The following is a 25899-nucleotide window of genomic DNA, read 5'->3' as shown; positions in this document are numbered from 1 at the left end:
TTATGTGTATGAATGTTTTGCCTGCATCCATGTGTGTGCACCACATGCATGCCTGTTGGATCCCCCGGAATTGGCGTTATGGAGCCACCCTATAAACGCTGGGTATTGAACCCTAATCCTTAGCAAGAGCACAAGTACTTTTTTTTTTTTTTTTTTTTTTTTTTTTTTTTTTTTTTTTTTTTTTTTTCTCGAGACAGGGTTTCTCTGTGGCTTTGGAGCCTGTCCTGGAACTAGCTCTGTAGACCAGGCTGGTCTCGAACTCACAGAGATCCGCCTGCCTCTGCCTCCCAAGTGCTGGGATTAAAGGCGTGCGCCACCATCGCCCGGCTGCACAAGTACTCTTAACTTCTGAGCCGCCTCTCCAGCCCTTCATCAATCTGTTTCTTACTCTTTCCTAGTACATCCCAGGGGCCCCTGAGATTGATATGGGGTTTATTCTTCCCAATTTACAGGTTTGGAAGCTGAGGCATTGGTTGCTGGCACCAGGCTCCCGCCCACCTACAACCTGAACGAGGCACGTCCAAGGATCTAGCACCTTGGACAGCTCCTGCAAGGTGAGGGGGCGGGCTGGAGGGGGCGGGTGTGAGAAGACGACGAATGCGCCTTTCTTCTCGCGAGCACCAGTGGAATGGCCCTAGGAGCCTAGTGGGAATCTCGCGAGAGTGGTTGCAGCAGGCAGAGCGGCGCGGGAGCGCGCAGGGCCCGCCTCGGACGCGCGCGCACGCTCCCCGCCCCCAATCCGGGAGCCGCTGGCGGGCCGGCTCCGCGCCTCATCGCCGGGTGCAGCGCAGCTCAGCGCGGTGCAACACGACTGCTTTTCTGCAGTGGAGTGGTCGGGGCTGGTGAGTCCTGGGCCTGGAGACCCGAGGAGGGTTCTGCATTGAAACTGCGAGCTGGGCTGGAGAGGCACCCGCGGCTCCGGTTTCTTGCCTTCAAAGCGCGTCCCTTTGCATTTGAGGGGCCAAGCCGAGGTGCTGGAGAAGTGGGGAGTCGAGGTGACCTTCCCTTTTCGGGGCAGCCCTAAACCCTCTTCCCCATCCCCAGTTTTCTCATCTGTCCCCGCTTAGAGAGCCCGGGATTTGGGTGACGTCAGACCCTTGGATGCTGGCGCCTGGGCCCTCTTCTCCACAACCCCCAGTTCCACCTGGCATTCTCTGGAAACCGGCCTCCCCGCTTTTGGCATGGCGCAGGCGGCCGGGGATGGAGGCAGCTGGGGTCAGGTGACCGTGGTATCACTAAAGGCGCCTGCAGGTGGACCCAAGTTGTACTCACCTCTGGGCGGCCGACCTTTGTACCGCGGGTCTGAGCAGCCTGATTTTCGGAGGAGGGGGGGATGGGTGCACTGACTAGGGCCCGGATACTACCTAGGCTTTGGATAGTGGGATAGAGGTGCTGGATGTAGAGCATCCAACCTTGTCACCAGTCGGTCACGAGGAAGGAGGGGAGACGTGTAGGAACCAATCTCTGTCCTTGCCTTGGGGTTCTCCTGATCTGGAGGCCGGGGGAGTCAATAAGACTAGGACTGAAAATGGACTGTCCAAGGCCTCTTAAACCTGAGCGGTGTCCCAGCTTGAGGAGCTCAGCAAAGGCCTGGGCAGGAGACAGAGAGGAGAGGCATGAGCTGTTAGTAGGACTACCTGGAGGTGGGGTTTGGAAGGAGGCAGAGCAAGAGAGGGCTTCTCTGGTGGTGGTATGGGCCAAGTCCAGGGTGGGAATGAAGAACAGATGCTCCCCCAGCCTGTCTGTGGTGTGTCTGGGGGAGGGGTGGTCTAGAGAAATGTGCAGCCTGTGCTTTACCCATTATGTCTTCACCGTCAGGGCTGTGAAAGGGGAAATGGTTCTGGCAGAGCACGGTTGGCAGAGAGATTTTGCTTGGGGTTGCTAGTTTAGGTTCTGTGGAAATTTGGAGGCAGCCAACTCTCTATTGCTGAGAGAGAACCATGTCATGAACGGGCCACAGGAAATGGAGGGGAACTCTCTATTAGGGGCTTTGCGACTCGCTTTTCTTTCTTTCTTTTTTCTTGTAAGTTTTTTTAAAAAATTGTATTTACTGTATATGTATGGGTGTTTTACCTGCATGTATGCATGCAGTACCCTTAGAAGACAGAAGACAGCATAGGAGCCCCTAGAACTAGAGTTATAGACGATTGTGATGCGAACTGCCTTATGGGTACTGGGACTCGAACTTGGGTCCTCTGGAAGAGCAGCCAGTGATCTTAACCACTGAGCCATCTCTCCAGCCCCAGTGTGGCTGTTTCTTTAGCCTGCTCTCTGGCTGGTCACTGCTGAACAATTTGGTTCCCCTCTCTGTGTATCTTTCTGTTAACCCTTTCTGAGGGACAAAATAATTGGACTAAGTAGTGACCTCCCTTGAGGAGGTGGTGTGTTCTTTTTGAGAAGAACCCTCTGAGTTCCTCCTTTTCCCTCTTCTCTTTGCCTATCCGGCCTCCTCCCCACTAGACTTCCTCTCCAGGCTGCGCTTCCTGCCTTGCTGTCAGTCTGGACTCAAGTTTCCTGAAGGAAGTGTGATGCGACTGGGTTAACAGAAGTCCTGGCCTTAGCCTGTCTAGGGGAAGACATTAATCTTCCCACTCCCATACCCTGGGAGGGTATCCAAGTGTGAGGTACTAAATATGGGCCTCTCTGGCCTGATCTGAAACCTCCTCTCCACCATGGACCTGACCTCCCCTACTGCAGGGCCTGTTCCCACCAACTTCATACTAAGGAGTAGAGGAAATTACCACCTGTGCTCAACCTCCAGATGATATGGAACTCAGTGGGATGGCACATGCCTGTAATCCCAGCAGTTGGGAGACCGAGGCAAGAGGATTTTGGGGAAATTTAAAGTCAACCCGGGCTCCTGAGCAAGGCTGTGTAATCAATACAGAATAGCCTCCATCTGAGAGGGGTGAAGGAAAGCCCCCCGTGACTGCTGCAGAGTTTCTGCAGTAGGCTTCGGAGCAGGGATGTCTAGGAAGCCTTCCCAGAAGGGGTGTGAGACGAGGGGATAGGGCTGCTGATTTGGGGGTCACCGAGGTGGCTAGACATGATATTCTGGGTGATAGAAACTGGACAGCTTGTGGTAGAGAAACGGGCTATCGGGGAGGGGGTATTTGTAGCTGATTGGTATAAAGCTTCGAATGCCGGGTGCAGGATCTGTAGGAGGCCACTACAGCGTCATCAGCGTGGTAGCATGGCCAGGAGGGTGCTGTTTTCTGAGGGTGATTCACAGTTTCGGGGCTTTGGGACTACAGATGGATTAGATAGACTCCAGACAAGGATAAGGGGGTCCGAGGTAGAGCAGGAAGTAAAGCTTCCATCTTACCTATAGGCTGTGGGCAAATAGAAGAATGACCATCTTTTGCCAGAAGATGAGGGGCCTTTGCTGGCAAGCTGGGAGCACTTGGAACTAAGTAGTCCCAGGCTCCTGGCTGGACCGGAAGCCAGCCTTGACTTCCTTCCATCTACCAGGCACCTTATTTTTACTATCGCGGGAGCAGTCACTCTAAAGGTCTGAATAAATTACAGTCTAGCTTACACGGAGTCAGATGTAATGGTGTGTCCCTGTAATCTCAGCAGCTGGAAGGCTGAGGTAGGATTGCTGGAATTTCAGGGCCAGTTTGGCCTCAATAGTGACTTTCAGGACAGCCAGGGCCACCTAGCAAGAGCCTGTGCCAAAGCAAACTAGAACAGAAACAAAACAAATTTCATATTATATTTGGTATTTTATTTGATAATAAGATGTTTTATTAAACCCGTATTTTTCGGGAGCAATGTAACATGCCCCCGCTTACAAAAGATTCTCACTTGAGGAACAAATTGCTACTTCTCCATGTAAGAACTTTGGTTACAAGAGCCAGCATTTTCTTATCTTATTTATTTTTTTGGTTTTTTCGAGACAGGGTTTCTCTGTATCTTTAGAGCCTGTCCTGGAACTCCCTTTGTAGACCAGGCTGGCCTCGAACTCACAGAGATCCGCCTGCCGCTGCCTCCCGAGTGATGGGATTAAAGGCGTGCGCCACCACCGCCCGGCTTTTTCTTTATCTTATATCACCCATTCCCTCACGCCTATATCATCCCCTCCCCCAAGAAAAAGATAGTTTTGTCCTAAGGACAACGAACCCTGCAGACTCCCATTTCTGTGATTTCAGCCTCCTGTAACCCTAAATTAATTCTGCTTTTACTTTCAGCAGGTAAACCAGGCTTCTGCCCTGCATTATTCCTATGTGGCTTGTTGAGCTCGCCTTTGAGAAACAACTTGGGGTCCATGATAAGGGTCAGGCTGGAGCCAGAATCAGGAGAGCATCCTCCCTTGAGGCTCCTTTAATTCAGTTTTTACTCCCTCTCCTGCTGGTCTTCCTCGGTTTTTTTCTGGAGGACTTTATTGTGGGAGCAGGCTCTCATTCCATATCCTGTTCTGTTAGGGAAGGTTGCCTCCTCCAGCCCAGCCCGAGTCTTGTTATCACTGGCGTATGGTCACTTACTGCAGGGACTTACCCGCTGTGGGCCACAGGGCTGGAAGGGGGACCCGCTGTCTTCTAACATCTCTGTTTTCTCTATTGCATGAGCAGTGCCCGTCTGTGTCCTTGGTCTCCATGCCCTCAATCACTGGGCCATTTTGCCTACATGCCCTACCCAGAAGCCCCAGTTCTGGATTCTACACGCAGAATGAGGGAAACTTCTGGAGACCGTCAGACCAGGACAGTCTAACTCTGCTTCCAGCAGCATGTCCTGTCTTAGTCATCACCTTGTGTCACCTAGAAAGCCTGGACACTCTTCCCTCATTCTCGTCTGCTCTGCAGTCAGTGCCATGGCAGGAATAGTCCAACCTGCACTGTTTTCCTAAAGTCTTTTTTTCAGGTAGAGAGTGATCAGGGTGTCCTAAGGGAGGCAGAGCTATACCCATGTTCCTGCCCCTCTACCTGTCCATGTATTCTTTTTAAAAATAAGAATCTTAAAATTTTATTTTTATTTTATGTACATGAATGTTTTGTCTGCTTGCCTGGTGCCTTTGGAGGCCAGAAGAGGGTCTTGAATCCCCTAAACTGGAGTTAGAGATGGTTGTGAGCGGCCATGTGGGTGCTGGGGATTGAGCTCTGGAAGAGCAGCCAGTGCTCTTAACATCTGCATCATCTCTCCAGTCCTTTCTTCTTCCTTTTCTCACTCTGTTTTCCTTGAGACAGGGCCTCACCACGTAGCCCAGGCTGCTGTCCTGTACATGTTGATCTTCCTTCCTCACCTTTCAAGTGCCGGGATTATACACACGCGCACCAACACTGGACATTTTTCATGCCTCTCTCTCTCTCTTTTGGTTTTTCAAGACAGGGTTTCTCTGCCCTGGCTGCCCTGGAACTCGCTCTGTAGACCAGGCTGGTCTTGCCCTCTACCTCCCCAGTGCATGAGCTGCCAGCACCCTCATGCATCTCTTGAATTCTAGTAAGGAATAGCCTTGAGGAAAAGCCTACTCAGTACTGTGGATACCGACCCTTCGTGTCTCCTGGAGTACCTCTGCGCATCAGTTACTCCCCTCCTCCGTGGTATCTTGAGCCTCTCTACTGCTTTCTTTGCTATCTTCCTCCTGATTGGTAAATGTAGTTAAGATTCCTAACCTAGAAGAGAGCTCTCTAGCCCAGCGTCATATCTGTTGTAGTTTTGCTCGTTTCTTGAAACAGGGTCTCATGCTGTAGCCCAGGCTGAACTCATCCTCCTTTTTTGCAGGTGATGGGAGTTATAGGGATGTTCTCATGTAGCTCAGGATGGCCTGTAACTCACTGTGTAGCTGACAATGACCTGGAACTGATCCTCTTGCCTCTACCTCCCAAGTGCTAGAATTACGGGTGTGTTCCACCACACCCATTTTGTAGGGTGTTGGAGATTGAACTCTGGACCTTGTGCAGACAAAGAGCTACAGCCCAGTCCTGGTCTTGTTTGCTTTTGATATGGGCTCTTGTTCTGTAGCCCAGGCTGGCCTCCCACTTTCTCCTCCCAAGTGTTGGCGATAGGCATTCACCATCAAGCCTGGATTTTTTTTTTTAAGATTTAGTTTTGATTATGTGGAGGTGTGTTTATCTGCATGTGGGTATGTGCATGTCACTGTGGGTGCCTGCGGAGGTCGGCGGTGTCACATCTGCTGGAACTAGAGTTACAGGTTAGGGGCCACATGATATGCTCTGAACCACTGAGCCGCCCTTTCAGCTGCTAGACTTACTTCTTCTCACTCGTATTTTCCTAGTTTCTTGGCAGCATGACTTTTACTCTACCGCTTCCTTGAAGCTGTGACCTTCCGACTGTTAGGTTGTCCTTGTCACACCTGACTGCTCCTGGCCGTGGCCATTGTTGACCTAGTTAGCCAGTCATTAAAAAGATTAAGATAGATCTGTACTCATTAATAGGAAAGCTTTTCTTTCCCTCTTCAAAAATATTTTTCTTGGGGCTGGAGAGGAGGCTTAGTAGTTAAGAGCACTGGCTGCTCATCCAGAGAACCTAGGTTCAGTTCCCAGCATCCACATGGTGGCTTACAGTTATCTGTAACCTTAGCTCCAGGGGATCTGATACTCTCCTCCCCAGGCACTGTGCACACATGGTACACAGACATACATGCAGGCAAAACACCCAAACACATTAAATAAGTCTTTTTAAAATAAGTTTTTTCCCATTTATTTACTTACTGTGTGTACATGTATGTGCTACAGCATACATATGGAGGTCAGAGGACGACTTGTAGGAACCAGCTTATTCCTTCTACCGTGTGAGTCCCAGGAGATGCAGGTGGTCAGGCTTGGTGGCAAGTACCTTTAGTCACTGAGCCATCATTCAAACCTCTTTCTTCCTTCCTTCCTTCCTTCCTTCCTTCCTTCCTTCCTTCCTTCCTTCCTTCCATTCTTCCTTCCTTCCATTCTTCCTTCCTTCCTTCCTTTCTCCCTCCCTCCCTCCTTCCTTCCCTTCCTTCCGCCTTTCTTTCCTTCTTTCCTTTCCTGGTTTAGGAACATTTTGTTCCTCTTCAGTGAGAATCATCTCAGTGTGGCCGGGGAGCTTATGTAGGGGTTGAACAGGCTGTGAGTCTTGGGTGTTTTGCTCACTTGACTGTGTTCAATGACAGAAGAAACTGGGTCGAGGTCCTTGGGTTCTGCATTACTCCTTTGTTGTTGTTTGCTTTTTGAAGCAGGGATTCTCTATGTATCCCCCTCTGATCTGGAACTCACTATGTAGACAGGCTGTCCTTGAACTCAGAGAGCTGCTGGAATTAAAAGTCTGTGCACATTCCCAGCTTCTGCATTGCTCTCTCTCTTTTTCTCTGTCTCTCTTCTTTTCTTTTTGAGGCAGTGTCTTGCTCCTTAGTTCCTGTTGTTCAGGCTGGCCTTGAACTCAGGGCCACCTGCCTCAGCTTCCCTCCCAAGTGGCTGGGGTTACAGGTGTGAGCCTCTTACAGAAAGACTGATATTATTCTTTTCAGTTATATGTGTGCATCTGTGCATGATCTATGAATGCGAGCGTAGATGCCTTTGGAGGCCAGAGGTGCGCAGATTCGTACATCTGGGGTTACACAGGGTTCTAAGCCTCATTGTATGGATGCTGGGAATCAAACTCAAGTCCTCTGCAAAAGCAGCACCTGCTTCTAACTGCTGAGCCATTTCTCCAGCCCCTTCCCCTCTTCTGTAACCTAAGATGTCCTCAAACTCAAACTGTAGCCCAAAGATGACCTTGAACCCCCTTCCTCTACCTCACAGAGGCTGAGATTAAAGTCAACAAATCTGGCTTTAAAAATTTAGTATTCACGCCTTTGATCCCAGCACTCAGGAGGTAGAGGCAGGTGGATCTGAGTTCGAGGCCCTTCTGGTCTACAGAGTGAGTTCCAGGACAGCCAGGGTTACACAAAGATACCTTGTCTTGAAAACAAAACAAAACAAAAACCCAAACACACACACATGCAAAACAAAGCAATGATTTTCATATAAACCTAAGCTTGATCATTGAGAGAGGGACACTCAGGGAAAGGAGAGTGCATGCCCTCGTCTAGGTGCAGGGTTCTCGGGAGAGTTTTGCTGAAACATTTTTATAAGATGTTGAATGGGGCTAGAGAATGGTGGCTCAGTGGTTAAAGACACTGACTGCTTTTCCAGAGGACCTGGGTTTGATTCTCAGCCCCCAGGTGACAGCTCAATCTGTCTGTAACCCACATCCCAGGGAATCTGATGCCCTCTTCTGGCTTTGACAGGCATTGCATGCACAAGATGCATAGACATACTTGCAAACAAACAAAATAAGATTTTTTGAGTAGATAAAAATGTCAGATTATGAGAATTCCAAGCCAACCAGTGCTACACAGTGAGACCCTGTCTCAAAAAGTCAGATTATGACCCAGCATGTATAATCTTATTTTTGGTATATATAAGTATACATTAAAATGAGGGAAAAGATGGGGCTAGGAGTTTGGCTTAAGAATAGAGTCATTGATTAGCATACTCGAGGTCCTGGGTTCAATCCCTAGTACCACAAAGCAAATAGAAACTGAAAGTCCTAAAGCTTGGGCAGTTTAAGGAATGGCTGCTGAGGAAGTAGATTATGGAAGGTTTGAGTTCGTGTGTGTGTGTGCATACATGTACACACACATGATGTATCTATGGGTAGATATGGAGGTCAGGGGACAACCCTATGGACTCAGTTTTTTTTTTACCTTTATGTGGAGTCTGAGGATGGAATTCAGGCTTCCAGGCTTGCTTGGCAAGCACCTTTGCCCACTGTCTCTAACTTGGCTTTTTTTTTTTTTTTTTAGACAAGGTCTCATGGGTTGTCTAGGATGGCCTCAACTCCTGATTTCTGTCTTTTATGTCCCAAGCACTAGGTTTATAAGTATGTGCCTTACAAACTTTGATTTTGTTCTTAAAAAAAAAAATTCTTAGGAGAATCAGTATTCCCCAGGAATGAGCTAATTGGTTATTTAATATCACGTGGTCAGCCTTAAATACATGTATATATGAACAACAGTAAATGTACTCAGCAGGCCATTGTGTTTATATATTTGTACATATACACATTTATGAGAATACTAGAGAAAAAGAAGCCATGAACATGAGGGGGCATGGAGGAAGGGGGAGTAATGTAAATACAGTATTCATATGTAAAATTATCAAAAATATTTTAAAAAATTCCCCAGTGTGGTGGTACATGCCTTAATCTTAACCCTTAGGAAGCAGAGATAGGCAGATTTCTGCAAGTTCAAGGCTAGTTTAATCTACATAGTGGTTCTAGGCTAGCCAGGGCTATATAATAAGACTCCTTCTAAAAAAAAAAATTAAATTTATTCATTTGTGTGCATGTGCTTATGCCTTGGCTCATGTGGAGAGGTCCGAAGACAACTTGAAGAAGGAGTATGTTCTCTCCTTGTAGTTCTGGGGGATTGAACTAAAATCATCAGGCTTGCTGGCAAGCATCCTTACCCTCTGAGCCATCTCTCTGGCCCTGATATTCCCTTTTTCTTTTCCATTTTGTCTTTTTTAAGACAAGGTCTCCTGGAGCCCAGTGTGCCCTCAAACACAGTGATGTAGCGAAGGGTTTCTTTTTATCTATCTATCTATGTATCTATCTATCTTTTTTTTTTTTTTTTTTTTTGGTTTTTGAGATAAGGTTTCTCATTCACTATGGAGCCAGTCCTGGAACTCACTCTGTAGACCAGATCAGCCTCGAGCTCACAGAGATCCACCTCCTCTGCCTCTCGAGTGCTGGGATTAAAGGTGTGCACCACCACTGCCTGACAGGTTTCTTTTATAATGTGCATGTGTGTGGATGCACATGTGTGTATGCATGTGTGTGGAGGTTGATGTCAGGTGTCCTTCTCATTTCCTCTACTTAAGGCAGGGTCTTGCCAATTTGGCTAGGGTAGTTAGCCAGCTTGACCTAGGGATAACCTGTCATTGCCTCCAGTTCTGGAATTAAATGCATGTCCCCTCATCCAGGCTGCTTCTGCATGCGTGCTGGGGACCCAAACTCTTTTCCTTATAATTGTATGACAAATACTTCACCCACAAAGCCATCTCTCTAGCTTCAAGAGTTTTGTTTTTATTGTTTTGGAAGGGTAGGGAAGACAGAATCTTAATATGTCTTCCAGGCTGGGCTGGAAATAATGGCAGTCCTCTTGCCCGAGTCCCCCAAAATCCTGGGATTACAGGCCTGCACCACTATGCTCAGCTCAAAGTATTACTGTTGTTATTGTTATTAATTTTGATATGTATATGTGTCTGTTTGTGTATCTGTGTATTCCTGTGTGGGAACATATATGTGTGCATGCGGAGGCAGAGGTTGGCATCAGGTGCTCTCCACTCCATGTGTCTTTTGCTTGAACTCAGAGCATCCTTTTGTGGCTATTCTCATAGCCGCCCTGCTCTGAAGATCCCCTTCTCTGCTACGGGACAGCTGGGAAAACAGGGCGGCTACCGCTTCTGCCTGCCATTTACATGGGTGCTGGAGAGTTAAACTCTGATCCTCAGGCTTTCGAGCAGGTGCTTCATCCACTGAGCCATCTCCCCAGCCCTAGAAGTTTTTTTCTAAAGCTCATTTTCTTTTACATTTATTTATGTTGGTTTATCAAGACAGGGTTTCCTTCTAGCCATAAATAAAGGACATTGAGCCTATAATTCGTGATCTTAGAGAAGCTAAATAAGAAGGTGAACCCAAAGAAAAACATATAGACATCCTCCTGGATATTAACCTTCATCAGGCGATGAAAGGAGACAGAGACAGAGTCCCACATTGGAGCACCAGACTACAACCCCAAGGTCCAAACCAGGAGCAGAAGGAGAGAGAGCACAAGCAAGGAACTCAGGGCCATGAGGGGTGCACCCACATACTGAGACAATGGGGATGTTCTTTCGGGAACTCACCAAGGCCAGCTGGACTGGGTCTGAAAAAGCATGGGATAATACCGGACTCACTGAACATAGCGGACATTGAGGACTGCTGAGAAGTCAAGAACAATGGCACTGGGTTTTGATCCTACTGCACATACTGCCTTTGTGGGAGCCTAGGCTGTTTGGATGCTCACCTTAATAGACCTGGAAGGAGGTGGGAGGTCCTTGGACTTCCCACAGGGCAGGGAACCCTGACTGCTCTTAGGGCTGATGAGAGAGGGGGAGTTGATTGGGGGACGGGGAGGGATATGGGAGGCGGTGGCGGGGAAGAGACAGAAATCTTTAATAAATAAATAAATTAAAAAAAAAAAAGACAGGGTTTCTTTGTGTAGCCTTGGCTGTCCTGGAACTTGCTCTATAAACCAGGCTGGCCTCAAACTCACAGAGATCCGCCTGCCTCTGCCTTCCAAGTGCTGGGGTTAAAAGCATGTGACACCATTGCCTGGCTTTTATTTTCTCTGTCTGTCTGTCTGTCTGTCTGTCTGTCTGTCTATCTTTGTGTATGTGTTTGCATGTATGAGTGTCACAAAGGACATCAGTAAGTGCTCTTAACCACCGGGCAGTCTCTTTAGCCCCTTGCAACCCTCTTCCCCTTCCTTTTTTCCTTCCTCCTCAAGCATTATGCTCAGTCTGCCTCTGTATTCCTTGAATGGGGATGCATTGCTCCTTTGGCCTCCTCTGTGTCCTTTATGCATTTTGCCCAGCTAACTCCTATTTGACCTTTGCCTGTTCAGATCTGCTCTTGCTTCCTCTGTGGAGCCCTTGTTGGCCCCACCGGCAGGTACCAGGGAGGTGCTTTGTCCCCACAGCTCTGTGTTACTGTCACAGAGCACTTAGGTGGTGTTGTCATTGCCCATGCGCTGAGTGCCCTGTTCTTGGCTCCTTCCTCTCTCCGGCTTGTCCTTCTGTACAGTGTCCCAGGGAGCAGGAGACCGACTCCTGCTCTAGTCCAGTGCCCCACACCTGTCTGCGTCTACTTTCCCACCTACTGAGTTCATGGCTCAGCCTACCTACTTACACTAGGGTCCCCCCGCCCCAAACTTCCCCTTTTAGATTCTTCCTCCATTGATTATTACCTTTATTTTTTTTCTGTTTTGTGAATTTAACTCAGTATCGTGTGTGTGTGTATAAACACATAAGGAAGCTGTCTTTTTGTGAACAGTTGTTTTTCTTTTTTTAATAACCATCCTCCCCTTTGTGAGGCCTTTGGTAGTTCAGGTTGGTCTTGAACTCCTGATGCTGCTGCTTCTGTCTCTATTGCTGGGACTATAGGCATGCTCAACCATGCTTGACTCATACTTACTTTCAGATTAAATATTTTTTGGCAACACCATTACACAGAAGAGTTCTGTGCACACATTGCCTTTTTATTCTGCTATCATGAATGCTAAATTTGATCATTTGGTCTGCCGGATTCTTTCATTTAGGAATACTTTCTCTCTCTCAAGATTCATAACCAGCCTGAAATGTGACTCTCACGCTATTGCTTTTCCATAGCAACCTTCACATGGTGGTTTTGGTAGCCAAGTAATCCTACCTGTGCCCCTTGCAGAGTGGAGATTTGTGTGTATGTGTGCTATATTGGTGTGTGTGAGTGTGTGTGTGTGTGTGTGTATGTATGTATGTATATGTGAGTACGTACGTGGATGCTCATGTAAGTTCATGCAGAGGTCAGAGATGAATGTCAGGTGTCCTGCTCCGTCACAGGAGGACAAGATCTCTCACCCAGAGGTTGCTGTTTTTTGGCGAGGCAGGCGGGAAGCCCCGACGATCCTCTAGTCTCTGATGTCAACAGCAGTGGGTTACAGATACATGTGGTCACATCCAGTTTTTTATTTAGGTACCGGGGGTTCACATTCAGGTCTCTCATGTTTACACAGAAAGCCACCGAGTGGTATTTCTAGCCTCAAAATGCCGATTTTTAAGGATCTGTCATCCCTTCCACTTTATCAAAAGAACTTTGCAGTGACTCAGTGGTAATAGTGCTGGCTGTTCTTTCCAGAGGTCCTGGGTTTGGTTTCCAGCATCCGTGTGGCAGCTCACAACCATCCATAACTCCAGTCCCAGGGGATCCAACGCTCTCTTCATGGTGCACAGACATCCATTCAGGCAAGACATTCAGACACATAAAATAGCACACCTTAAAAAAGAACGGGACTTTGCCTTGTCCTCTCCCCACACATTGTGCTTAGGTGCTGATGATTAGACCCAGGGCCTTGTGCATTCTATGCTATGCTATGCTATTTATTATTTTAAAGAAAGATTTAGTTTCAGTTTATGGATCTAGATGATTCGCCTCCATGTATGTATGTGTACTGTGTACCAGGTGTCTGCATGGTGCCTATGGAGGTCAGAAGAGAACATTGAGTCCCTGGACACTGGAATTACAGTTTTGAACTGTGATGTCTCTGTTGGGAACCAGACCTGGGTTTTCTGCAAGAAGAGAACCCAGTGTTCTTAACCACTGAGCCATCTTCCAACCCCCCTTTTAAAAGTTCTACATTTATTTAGTGTGTGTAGACACATAGGCATGCGAGCCTCGTGGAGTACTTGTGGCAGTTAGAGGTCGAGCTGGGGGAGCTGGTTCTCTCCTACCGTGTGTGACACAGGGACTGACCTCAGGTCATAGGCTTGGGCTCAGGCTCTTTACCCACTGAGCCATCTTGCCTGCCCAAGCCTTGCACAGTCTTATCATGTGACCTCCCACTGAGCTCTATCCCAGGTCCCTTCATCTCTTCCTCTCTAAGGCTGCATCCCACGCTGGCTTTCACCTTGAGCTCTTCCTGTCTCAGCGTCTTGAGTGCTGAGATGACATAAAGCACGTACACTGTTTCACTCGGCGTTTTGTAATCCACTGTTGACATTACTTGTATTTCCCTCTAACTTTTTCTTTTTGCTTCCTTGGGACAGGGTTTCTCTGTGTAGCCCTGACTGTCCTGGAACTCGCTCTGTAGACCAGGCTGGCCTAGAACTCACAGATCCGCCTGCCTCTGCATCCTGAGTGGTGAGATTACAGGCGTGCACTGCCTCCACCTGGCCTTACTGAGTCATCTTGTCCAGCCCTGTGTCCTCACTTTTAACATTGTAGATTAGTTTTGCTTGAAAACAAAACAAATGGAATTTTAGATATGTCAGCCAAGCTTTGAAAATGGCACATTGTCATTGCCTTTGACCATTTTCTGATCTTGCTCACATACGGGTCCACTAAGGGTGCTGTTCTAGTAGGTGATTGCACAGTGGCTTCAATGGCCTTATGTCATCAGTGATGACTTAATGTATGTGCCAGCGTTAGATGGTGTTCTGGTCCTTATTCCCGTCTCGTTTCTCTTTTCTTCCAGTTCAGGACAAAGGTGTGAGCAGACTACTGGGCTGGCTGGTCCATCATGGCGGGTAAGAAGTGGGCCATGTTGGGGTAAACACGAAAAAAAGCATAAAGCAATTGGCCCTTGTCAGAAGTCCTGTTCTTTTTGTATGCACTCTTGTCTCCTGGTTTCTTACCTCTCACCCCCAGTGTGGCTTGTCTCTCTGAGAACTTCATAGCACCATCCAGTCCTATGTCAGATTTTGAGCCTGGGGTCCTGAGTTGAGCATCTTGATGGCCTTCTTACCGTCCAGCAGACAAAGTAGCAGCTTTGTCCCTGTGTTACCTGTCCCTGGTGTTACCATTGTACTCAGACTTTTTCGTCCGGTTTCTTATGGCCCAGAGGTACATGGTATCAAAGCTGAAAATAACTTTACGTGTAGCCCAGATCCCACTCCACTGAGCAGCTGTTTGGAGAGGGCCAGTGAATTGAGTGGCTAATGGTGGAGCAGCGGCCAGGACCCAGATCTCCAGACTCTCCCCATGCCACGGAACCTGCTCTCTATTGTGGCGAGCACTTCACACTCATGACAGCATTTATTATTTTTGTATTCTTTTGAGAGATGCTGTTTTAGCATCTTTGATTTCTTAGGGATCATCTTGGCAGATTAAGGAAATAGAGACAGTTGGGAGGGGATAGCAAAGCCGCCAGGGAACAGGGCCAGGAGTATGTACTCTATAGGCAGCCCTGCTAGGGCATATAGGACCTATAGGATCAAGAAGGGAGGCCAGGAGAGACGTCCGGGTGATGGCCTGCGGTGTATCTCGCCCACAGAGAAAGTGAACAATTTCCCACCACTACCCAAATTTATCCCGCTGAAGCCATGTTTCTACCAGGACTTCGAAGCAGACATCCCTCCTCAGCATCTCAGCTTGACCAAGCGCCTCTACTACCTCTGGATGTGTGAGTGCTATGGGGATGAGGGAGAGGGGCTGACTTTGGGGAGGGCTGCTTGCTCATCTGGCTTTCCAACTGTCGCATCTGCATGGCTGCTGGTCCCCGGCAAGCTCCCTCCTACCAGCCAACTCCACAGCTGGGCCTCGGTTCCTTTCACCAGAGGCCTCTCTTTCCTTCCCCTCCTTGCTCTCTCTTGTTTGTAGAGCTCAGAGCAGGGTTTGTTTTTGCAGAGCTATTTCTCTTTTTGCCTCTCTACCCCGTCCCGCTGTAGTACTTTTCCAGGGAACCCGTGGTGACTGCCAAGATTCTGGATTTGGAGAAGAATCCTTCCTTTAAAGCCTCATGTTTCTTGATGTCTTGCTCAAAGAGAAGAGCATTCAGCTGGGAGTTAGGGGACATGGAATCCAGTTGGTCTGCTCTAGTTCCCAAACAGTAGGTTCTCTGTGGAGAAGGAGAGTTGGACTCCCTGATAGCTGCAGCTCCAGGTAGCAGTGTGGTCTAGAGTTCTAGTGCTCTAAGGATCGAAAGATGAGGATTTAGATGTACCTGTTTCCGGTGCTCTGTGGCAGGTTAGCAGGGTGGTGTCATCATGAGGTGTATGGACTTGACTTGGCTCAGGGTAGTTAGAAGACACTGCTTAGGCATTTGTGGGGAGGGCAGGCTGCAGTGTGACTATGGGCATCTGAACAGGTGACATTGCCTTGACTCAGACCTGCATTCAGCTGTGCCAAGAAGCTCGTAAAGAATGCTGTTTGGGGATGATGCAGGATCTCAGTTGTGAATGTGGACTGAGCACACTTGCCCCAGCCTGACAGCCTGAGTTCAATACCCGGAACTCATGTAAAAAATTAGGTGTGGTGCAACATACCCATAGTTCCAGTATAGGCCGAGGTGGGAGGCACAGACAGGAGAAAAGCCCCTGGAAGCAAGGAAGGCTGACTGAATTTGGAGTATAAAGTGCAGAAGCAGGAGAGGCCCTGCCTTAACAAGGTAGCCGGAAAGAACGGCTCCTGAAAGTTGTCCTTTGTGCACCCGGGCAAACACAGACACACACACACACACACACACACACACAACACAGACAGACACACTCAGATACACGGAGAGACACAACACACACACACCACACATAACACAGACACACTCAGTCAGTCACATCATTCAGATACACACACGGAGAGAAACATCACACACACGCGCACACACAGACAAACCACACGTAACACAGACACACTCAGTCACATCACTCAGATACACACACAGAGAGACACTGCACACACATGTGCACACACAGACACACTCAGACAAACCAAACATACACATATACACCATACACACATTGCCACACACAGACTCAGACATAGACTCATCACACACCACACACACACATGCACTCATGGACGCACACACGAGACTCAGAGACAAACCACACACATACCCAGATATATACACCACACACACCACACACACACTAAAAAGCAAAACAAACGAAAAGCACCATCTTTACAACAGGCCCTTCATTTGACAGTAGTAGCAGAGGGTCAGGCTCACAGACTGTTCCAGGATCTGACTTGGCCTATGGGCAGAAAAGGTTCCCCTATACTGTAACATGACAAGAGGAAGAACTGGGAAGATATGGGTAGCCTATAGATGTTGGAAGGAAAACGAGATTGCCTTTAATGGCTTCTGTTTTTCCCATTAAATAAGAAAATGGATGGGACTGGAGAGATGGCTCAGTGTTGAGAGCACTAGCTACTCTTCCAGAGGACCTGGGTTCGCTTCCCAGCACCGTCTGTAACTCCAGTGTCAGGCCTTCTTCTGGCCTTCACAGGCGCTGCACATATGGCACACAGATACATATGCAGGCAGAACACCCATACACATAAATAATAATAAAAAAGGTTAAAATTAAAAAAATATATATAGAGAGGAGGACTGGGGGTGGGTTTTTTCGGGGGGGAAGGTGGGTGCTTATGTTCATAACAGAAGGTGGAGGTGAGAAAGCCAGCTGCTAAGATCTCTGGGGCATGCATAGGGTCATCTGATGTTGGTTTCCATGAATCTCTAGTCCTTCCAGACTTCCCCTATGACAACCTTTTCTCCTTAGGGACACTCAGCTCAGGCAGAGATGTGTGTTATAATCACTGCACACTTTTAATCCCAGCACTTAGAAGGCAGAAGCACATGAATCTCTGTGAGTCCGAGGTCAGCCTCGTCTGCATAGTAAGTTCTAAGTCAGCCAGGGTCATACAGTGAGAACCTGTCTCAAAAGGAAAGGTGAAAGGAAGAGATTATAACAAAGAATTGCAGACTATATCCAGGTAGATGGGGCACACACCTTTAATCCTAGCACAGGCGGCAGAGGCAAGCAGATCTCTGTGAGTTTGAGGCCAGCCTGGTCTACAGAGTGAATTCCAGAACAGGCTCCAAAGCTACAGAGAAACCCTGACTTGAAAGACAACAACAACAAAATCAATCAAACAAACAAACAAACAAAAAAAGAATTGCAGACTCTAAACTGGACAGGGAGAAGAGTAAAGATAGAAAATGCCTCCTGGCTTGAGAAGTGTGGCTGAATCCGGGAGTGTCCATCCCCGGACAGCAAGGAGAACTGTGATCAAACTCTAGAGCAAGTGAGCTAGAGATGAGTGGGCCTGGGAAGAGTGATGCTAGCCATTAGGATAATGGGTAGTGTCTTTTCTGTGTGTAAAGCAAATACAGGCCAACAGAATAGTTGAGCAGGTAAAGGGCTTGCCATGATCCCTAGAGCCACACAGTGGAAGGAGAGAACCGAATCAGGGTTAGGGTTGCAAATTGTCTTCTGACTTCCACACATGCATTATGGCAAAGACACAGACACACACAACATTGTTTTTAAAGAACAAACAAAATCAATAAGAACAACAAAACTCTAGGAAACTTTGAAGCAGTGAACAGGAATGGAGGAAACATCTGGAATATACAGGAAGTATGCATATTTGTTATGGGGCAAACTGAGATGGGTGTAGCTACTCCGGTGACATAGTTAGCAGGCCAGGTCAGGCTTAGGGGAGCATTCTCCCTGGCCCTACGTTCCTGGAACTCTGCCTTGTGAGACGATCTGGCCCAGAAGCTGGATTTGAGGGCTAAAAATACCTCCTTAAGTCTTTACTAGGTGCCTGTCAGGTGCTTTGTTCTGAAACAATGTCTCTAAGCTTTGAGATTCAGTAGATGAGCTTTGGAGCTTGACTGTTGAGGCCTAGATTGAGCCCACCTAACTTTGTTAACTCAGCAGGTCTTTGGGGACTCAGCCCGATGTTCAAGGAAGGGGGTTGTCTAGGGTCTGAAGACCTAGGCGTATGTTAGTGCCAATGTCTGTTTTTTAATCTGTAAAATGAAGAGCCTTTAGACCTCAGTCAGCTGTGATTCAGTGATGTCCTAGGATCTTCTAGGTGAGGTGAGAAAGAGGAAAAGGAGTCTGGATCTCACCACTGAAGAATTTCTAGTTTGGATGCTGGACTGGAATTATATTTGGGGAACTACACAGCAGCCCAGACCTGCAGGTCAGAGGAAAGTGGGATAGGTAAGGAAGATATCTTGGAAGAACAATGGTAGTCAGAGAAATGAATTAGATAAGGACTGAACTCCCAGCCACTGTTGTCTGACTCCAGTGGTTTGAAGAGATGCTTCCAGAATGTCTTTTTCTTCCCTGCTTTCATGTCTCTACTTTGTAAGGAAATGTATAAGATGACTCTCTTGCCTTGGGTTGGTGATTGCAGTGGGTCTGGGGGGACCAAGGACTGAGTTGTAGTCTTGGGGATGGACCTCAGCATCTTGCATGCGAAGCTCAGTTCTAACACCGAGCCCCCTCCACCCTCACCCTAGAGGTCTTTCTTATAAGGACAGGATCCTGAGGCTTTGAAGTCCTTCCAGGTGGCTTTCTGGGCAGAAGCTCTGGGTTCTTGCTCTAGAGACTCTTGGTTGTTGGGATTTCTCAGATTCCTGGGATGGATTTGGGGAAGGGTTGACCCAAGCTCCCAGCTTTCTTTCTTACAGTCTCTTACTCCCTCTCTCTGTGTGTGTCTTTGTGTATTCATTGGTATGACTTGTGGATCATCTGTGTGTATGTTTGCACTTGTATGTGTATGTCTGTATCTTGCTGCTTGTCTGTTGTTGCTATGCATTTGGTTGTGAATCTATATGGAATCCCGGTGTATGCCTCCATGTTTGGATACTCACATCTTTGTACGGACTTTGGTGTCTGTGTGTATCTGGTGTCTATCTCTGCGTGTGCATGTGCTCCTGGGTCTGCAGTGAACAGCGTCACGCTGGCCGTGAACCTGGTGGGCTGTCTCGCGTGGCTGATCGGAGGCGGGGGAGCCACCAACTTTGGCCTCGCCTTTCTCTGGCTCATCCTCTTCACACCTTGCTCCTACGTCTGCTGGTTTCGGCCCATTTACAAGGCCTTCAAGTAAGTGGTTGGTGTTGATCTCAGCGGCTACCCCAATTTCTCTCTGTCTCCTATCCCCCAAACTCTGTTTGCTGTTTTCTTTGTTAACCTTTGACTGGGACTGTCAGGTGGGGTTTGGGTTTCCTGGGAATTCCAGGCTGGGTTGAGAGGGTTGGGAGTGGGACCTTTCTTATTTCCTTTCAGTCTGTCCTGCTTGTCAAATTTTGCCTATGGGGTTTCTTGGTGGAGCTGTCCATCCTTGTACCTGTACCACTGACACCATTCATGTTCCAATGATGTCATCCAATACTGTGCCAAAGGGAATACCTATCTGTGTGTTGATGGGGCTAGCTGTCTTGCTGCCAGTGAGTGTCCTAGTGCCAACTGGGATTTTCAGTCTTTGTGTCATTAGGGCTGCACATAGCAGCAAGGCTCTCTCGATGCCTGTAGAATATACATTTCAGCGCCAATGGAGCCTTAAATCTCTTTGTCAATAGGACTAACATTATGTGCCAATTAGCTCCTGTTGTGGTGCCAACAAGGTCTCTCTACTAGTACCGCTGAGATTTTCTGTTCTATAGAGCCATCCATCCCTGTTCCAGTCCCTCGATAATGGAGCTGTTTGTTTTTCCCACAGTGCATCTGTCTCCATGCCAGTAAGGTCACTGATCCATGTGTCATGGGTGGTCCTTTCATGAGGACATCCCTTTCTTGTACATAGGCATAACTGATGGGAACCTTTAAAGATCTATGGATGAAGGCCATCCTATTTAGACTCTCATTTAAAGCCTTTAAATAGCCTTATCATTTATACCCCGAGGAGCTTTGGGTTCATGAGCACAGGGAAGCCCAGTGCTTCTGCCCAGGTGACAAACCATCTTCTCTGCCACAGGACAGACAGCTCCTTCAGCTTCATGGCCTTCTTCTTCACTTTCATGGCCCAGTTGGTCATTAGCATCATCCAGGCTGTGGGAATTCCAGGCTGGGGTGTCTGGTAAGAGACAACGGACTGATCTCGGCTAGTAGGAGCAGCATTTGGGTTGTTTACCTGAGTACTAGGATGATTTACTTTTAAGGACACCAAGAGGCTTGTTGTGGGTAACATGAGGGGTTTGGGGATAGTGGAGTAGTGTTCACCATAGGATTGGAGGGGAAGAAGAAACGGGGAGGGATGTCTGGGTGGCCAAGAAGAGTCAGACTTTGTGCGAAAGCTGGGGAGGAAAAGCCTGGCTCAGGAGCTCTGGAAGTGTAGGCTATGGAGAATCAGAAATGAGGTCCCTCTGTGGCTAATGGTATAACTCCTTCCTGTGGCAATGAGATTATCCCAGGATGGCTCCTGGATCCCCTTTTCCTACCATCCATAGTCACACAGCTGGCTTCTTCCCACAGCGGCTGGATCGCCACCATCTCCTTCTTCGGGACAAACATTGGCTCAGCGGTGGTGATGCTCATTCCCACGGTCATGTTTACAGTTGTGGCCGTCTTTTCCTTCATCGCCCTTAGCATGGTATGTATAAACCTCAAAGGTGATGGGGCAGCTTTGGGAGGGGACTGTGATCTGAAACCAGCTGTCTTCCAAGTTACAAGAGGATTCAGGTGTTGAGCGGTGGTGGTGGCAGAAGCAGGCGGATCTCTATGAGTTTGAGGCCAGTCTGGTCTACAAAGCAAGTTCCAGGACAGCCAGGGGTGTTATAGAGAGAAACTCTGTCTCTAAAATTGAAAAAAAAAAAAGAGGACTCAGGAGGTTGGGGAGCTGGTGAGTAAAGTGCTTGTGGCATAAGAAAACCTGAGTTTAGATTCCCCAGAATCCACAGCCTGACATGGTGGCAGATGGTTATAACCCTAGAGCTGGGAGCAGAGCAGAAACAGGCAGAGTCCAGGTCTCAAGGCCAGTTAGTCTAGCTGAAGTGGCAAGTTTCAGAGACAGAGGGGCATTCTCCAAACATGAGGTGGAGAACAATGGAAGACGATAGTCAAAGTTGACCTCTGGTCTCCACATGTACATACGCAGGCAAGTGCACCCACCCCCTCCTGCGGGGTCCTGGGGAGATACCTCAGTGGGTAAAACACACTTGCCATGCCACTGTGAGGAGCTGTGTGTGAATAGTAGGAACCCATGCAGAGCCAGGCTCTGTGAGCATCAGTATCCCAGCGCTCCCACGGCAAGATAGGAAGTGGAGACGGGACATTGTGGGCCAGCTAGCCTGATGCATACAGTGACCAAACAACAAGAAACCTTGTCTCTCAAACCAGGTGGAAGGCAAGAACTGACACTGGAGGTTGCCCTCTGACACCTGAGGTCACATGAACACACACAGAAACAAAATCTTCTGGCGTACTGTGAGGGCTGATCTTTCACAAGTGAATCCCATCTGTTTCCTGAATGGCTGCCTACCCCTTTTAAAAAATATATATTTAATTTTGGCTTTTTGAGACAGGATTTCTTTGTAGCCCTGGCTGTCCTGGAATTCACTTTGTAAATCAGGTTGGCCTTGAACTCAGAGATCCCCCTGCCTCTGTGTCCTGAGTGCTGGGATTAGAGGTGCACACCACCTTGCCCAGTTTTAATTAATTAATTAATTAATTCCTGAGACAGGGACGTATGAAATCCGGGCTGGCCTCAAATTTAAGATGTATTGGAGAATAACCATGGGCTCCTGACCATCCCACCTCTGCACCCCAGGGGCTTGCTTGGGTTACAGGCATGTGCCACTATCCTGCTATTTATTTATTTATTTATTTGAGGGGGGGCATTCGAGACAGGGTTTCTCTGTGTTGCTTTGGAGCCTGTCCTAAAACTAGCTCTTATAGACCAGATTGACCTCTGCCTCCCGAGTGCTGGGATTAAAGGCATGCGCCACCTCCACCCAGTGTTATATTTTAAACAGCCTCTTGAATCATGATTCTCCTGCCTCTTTGAGAATTATAGGCATGCAGCAACACTTTGCTTTCCTCTTTGACTAACCCTTCTGCTTTCGTTCCTACAGGTTCATAAGTTCTACCGGGGCAGCGGGGGCAGTTTCAGCAAAGCTCAGGAGGAATGGACCACTGGTGCATGGAAGAACCCACATGTGCAACAGGCAGCCCAGAATGCAGCCATGGGGGCTGCACAGGGTGCCATGAATCAACCGCAGACTCAATATTCTGCCACCCCCAACTACACATACTCTAATGAGATGTGAGCCGGCCAAGCCCACCAGGAGGCAGGGCTGGGGGCCAGTGGGACAGGGGGCTCAAGCCACATCATCTGTGTGGTGACCAAGCAGGGTTCCCCCTTCCCTTTTCTCCTCCCCAACTTTGTACAAAGAATCAGAGTTTTATATATATATATATGTAAATATATATGTATATGTCTATCCCCTGCCCCCACCTTTTGGGTCCTGCTCTTGGCACCTCGAGAGCTGTGGGCTGCACAAGGAGTGGTCCTGTGCACCAGGGGCCGCGTCCATGTCCCCTCGTGAAATAATGTGCAGTGGCGATCTCTTGTTGTGGTGCTAGATGTATGTTTAGAACTAAACCAGCTCCCCCCTCCCCGGTCCACCCGGCCGCCCCCTCTGACCCTGGCCCAGGGACTCCTCACGGGGAAGGGGGAGGCCCAGCAGAGAGTCTGGCACCCTGTGCATGGTTTATGAGCCGAAGTTATTTCCCCCTTTGGTCCCACTGGGAAGCAACAGTATTTAGCGTTCATGGTGATGAGTAGGTTCTGGAGGGTGGGACAGAGTGGATGTTTCTTGCCCCTGTAGTCCTCCCCTCAACCTCTTTCTCCCCTTGTTTCGTCCTCACTGTTAGACTCTTTGTGCTCTCTTCCCTAGCTGGCTCTCCCAGGATCTTTCTCCTCTGCGGGTAGCTTTTCTTTGTCTTCCTAATACGGGGTGTTTCAGTTATGTCTGCTTCCAAGACTGCCCAGGTCCCCAGATCTGATCTGATCCCCAGTTCAAGGAAGCTGACATTGGAGCTGAGCCAGCCCTGATGTGGAAGGGCACACAGCTTGCAGATGGAGAGCCCGTTTGGTACTTGACACCCAGGGAATGGAAATGTAGGCCTTTCTCCTTGGTTCTGAAAGCCTGGCCTGCAGAGGCCGGCTTCTTCTTTTCCCTCTCCCACTCCTCCCCTTTCCTCCCCACATCCTCCTTTAACCACTCTGCATTTCCCGTGGAGCTGGGCCGTGTTAACTGTAAGGGCACTGCGGGAACAGAGGGCATAGAACTCATTATTGGCCCCTGGGAGAAGTGTGGCTGGCCCCAGCCCATAAGGGCTTCTGTGTATTTCAGAGTGACCATTGGGTTCTTGGGAGGAATAGCTGTTCTTTTTGAGTATGGCAGAAAGGATAGAGCTTGGAGAGCCAGGTCTGAAGGGGGCGGGGATCAAAAGAGAAGTCAAATAGAAGCCCAATGAGAGGGTAGCTTACCTCTCCAGTCCCACTTGCCCTTGGCTACAGGACAGATTCTGTGGAGATGCTCCCAGGCCCAGTTCAAGCCACAAGCACAATGTCCTGAATAGGGTTCCTGGTGGCCAGGGAGGAAGGAGAACTCTGCTTTTAGATTTTCGTTTAGTGAGTTTTGCCCCTCCCTCCTCTTCCATTCAATTATAGGACTTGGTTCCTGGCCTTTTTAAAATTCTGTTAGAATCTTCTACCCCTTCATGACTGATCTTAGTCCCTGGGACTGTCTCTTCCACGCAGTGGGTAGACATTGCCTGGTCACAGATCCGGCTGTGTAAGGCCTGAGGTGGGTAGGCCTTACCAAGGAGCAGCTGCCTGTTTCTCACTCCTTCCGATGGAAACTCACCTGGGCTCGGTGGACTGGAGAACTAGACTGCACTCAGCCACTCCAGGCTGGTTCGCCTTGGTTCCAGGCCACCTTGAGCTTTGATCTTCAGCTTCTTGTAGGAGAAGCCAAGTGTCTCTGGAAAGTTCCTTTCCTAGTGACCCCTTAGGCTTAGCTGATTCTTTCCCGTACTGTTTCCTCTCTGGAGAGCAGTTGTCATGAGCGAGGCCCTTCCTCCTTTTCCCTCCTGACCCCAGACTTCTGGCTCCCTTTCTCATGGTCCTCCGGTAGTTCGGGGAGGGCTGTGACCAGCTGCCAGCCTAGCGTCCACTAGCTATTGGATGTTACCTCCAGTCAGTTTCCCTTCCTCCCTGCCGTTCCTCTTTCCATGCCTGGCACTGACTTGGGAAAGCCTGTTACCAGTGTCTGGCCCAACTGCTCAGGCCCTGGAATGCTGCATCTCCAGGCAACTATGCACTTTCATGAGGAGGGAACCAGGCTGAGAAATGGGGCTGGGCACGGATGGTTTGGTTTTGGGGTGGGAGGAGGGCCCGGTCGGTTCTGGGGATCCTCCTGTCTGTTGCCAGCCAGTGACCTGCTTTTGCATTCTCCTGGTGCCCAATGCCCCTTGTTTCTGAGAGACACAAACTATTCCCTAGCTGGCAGTTGACCTGCCTGAGCCAATGTGTCTATCTGTGGTAACTGGATGAACTATAATAAAGGGATCATTTGACCCTGTCTATGCTGCTGTGTTACTTGTCTTCATGTGGATTTTAATGAAGCCTTCATGTGGGATGTGAGGCAGGGGTGTAGGGTTGAGTGGAGTGGATCTGTGACACCCCAAACTATATGTGATCCTTTCCTTGAAGCAGCCTTGAGAGGGACATGAAGTAAATGCCACAACTACCAATTAAGAAGAAACAGACGTGGCCTGTAACAGTGAGTGAGGGTAATGGTCCTGACGGTTCATGGCCGGCAATGGTAGGACTGGAACACAGGCCCTCAGCTTCCATGGTGGGTCCGCTGAAGCTAATTCAGCACCTCAGTGAACACGGGTTCTTGAGATCTATAATGGTTGCAGGGTGATAACGACAATTATTCCAGTAGGCCGAGTCTTTGTTAAAGGCGTGCCCCGTTATGAGTGCTGTCTAGATCCTCTGTGCTGCTCACCCCTCAAGATACCTCTCAAGGAGCTATGATGCGGTAGCACACTCCTTTAATCCCAGTATTGCAGAGACAGAGGCAGGCAGATTTCCGAGTTCCATACCAGCCAGAGTTACCCCCCCCCCAAAAAAAATTATCGAAATGATTACTTCAATGACATGGCTTTTCTGCTAGAGTTGTGGCTTAGATCCTCCAGCTTCCTCATTCTTCGCCTCTAATTTTCTGTATTCCTGTTTGTCTCAAATGCATAGCTGCCTTTTAGAACAGGTGTGGTAAGTAGTATTAAGTGCCTGAATTCTGAACAGGCACACGGGGGTTGTTGGCCAAACACACAATTATGTCTGTCCTGGAGCGAGCTCTAGGGAATGTACAAAGTA

At 48.6% G+C, this 25899-nt stretch overlaps 1 protein-coding gene across 1 annotated transcript; it reads left to right on the top strand.

Annotated features, from left to right (window-relative positions):
• The first annotated feature begins 684 nt into the window (after window positions 1-684).
• Scamp5 (secretory carrier membrane protein 5) lies at window positions 685-25098 on the top strand. The gene is made up of 7 exons (XM_057766840.1): window positions 685-842; window positions 14243-14294; window positions 15041-15169; window positions 19457-19613; window positions 20485-20586; window positions 20982-21099; window positions 22580-25098. The coding sequence occupies exons 2-7, from the start codon at window positions 14288-14290 to the stop codon at window positions 22772-22774; spliced, it is 708 nt and encodes a 235-aa protein (XP_057622823.1). The 5' UTR covers window positions 685-842; window positions 14243-14287; the 3' UTR covers window positions 22775-25098.
• The last annotated feature ends 801 nt before the right edge of the window (window positions 25099-25899 follow it).

The sequence above is a fragment of the Chionomys nivalis genome, chromosome 4, assembly GCF_950005125.1.
Source record: "Chionomys nivalis chromosome 4, mChiNiv1.1, whole genome shotgun sequence".
Classification (NCBI taxonomy): domain Eukaryota; kingdom Metazoa; phylum Chordata; class Mammalia; order Rodentia; family Cricetidae; genus Chionomys; species Chionomys nivalis.
Note: the sequence above shows the minus strand (reverse complement) of the source record. Positions and strands in the feature narration are given on the sequence as shown.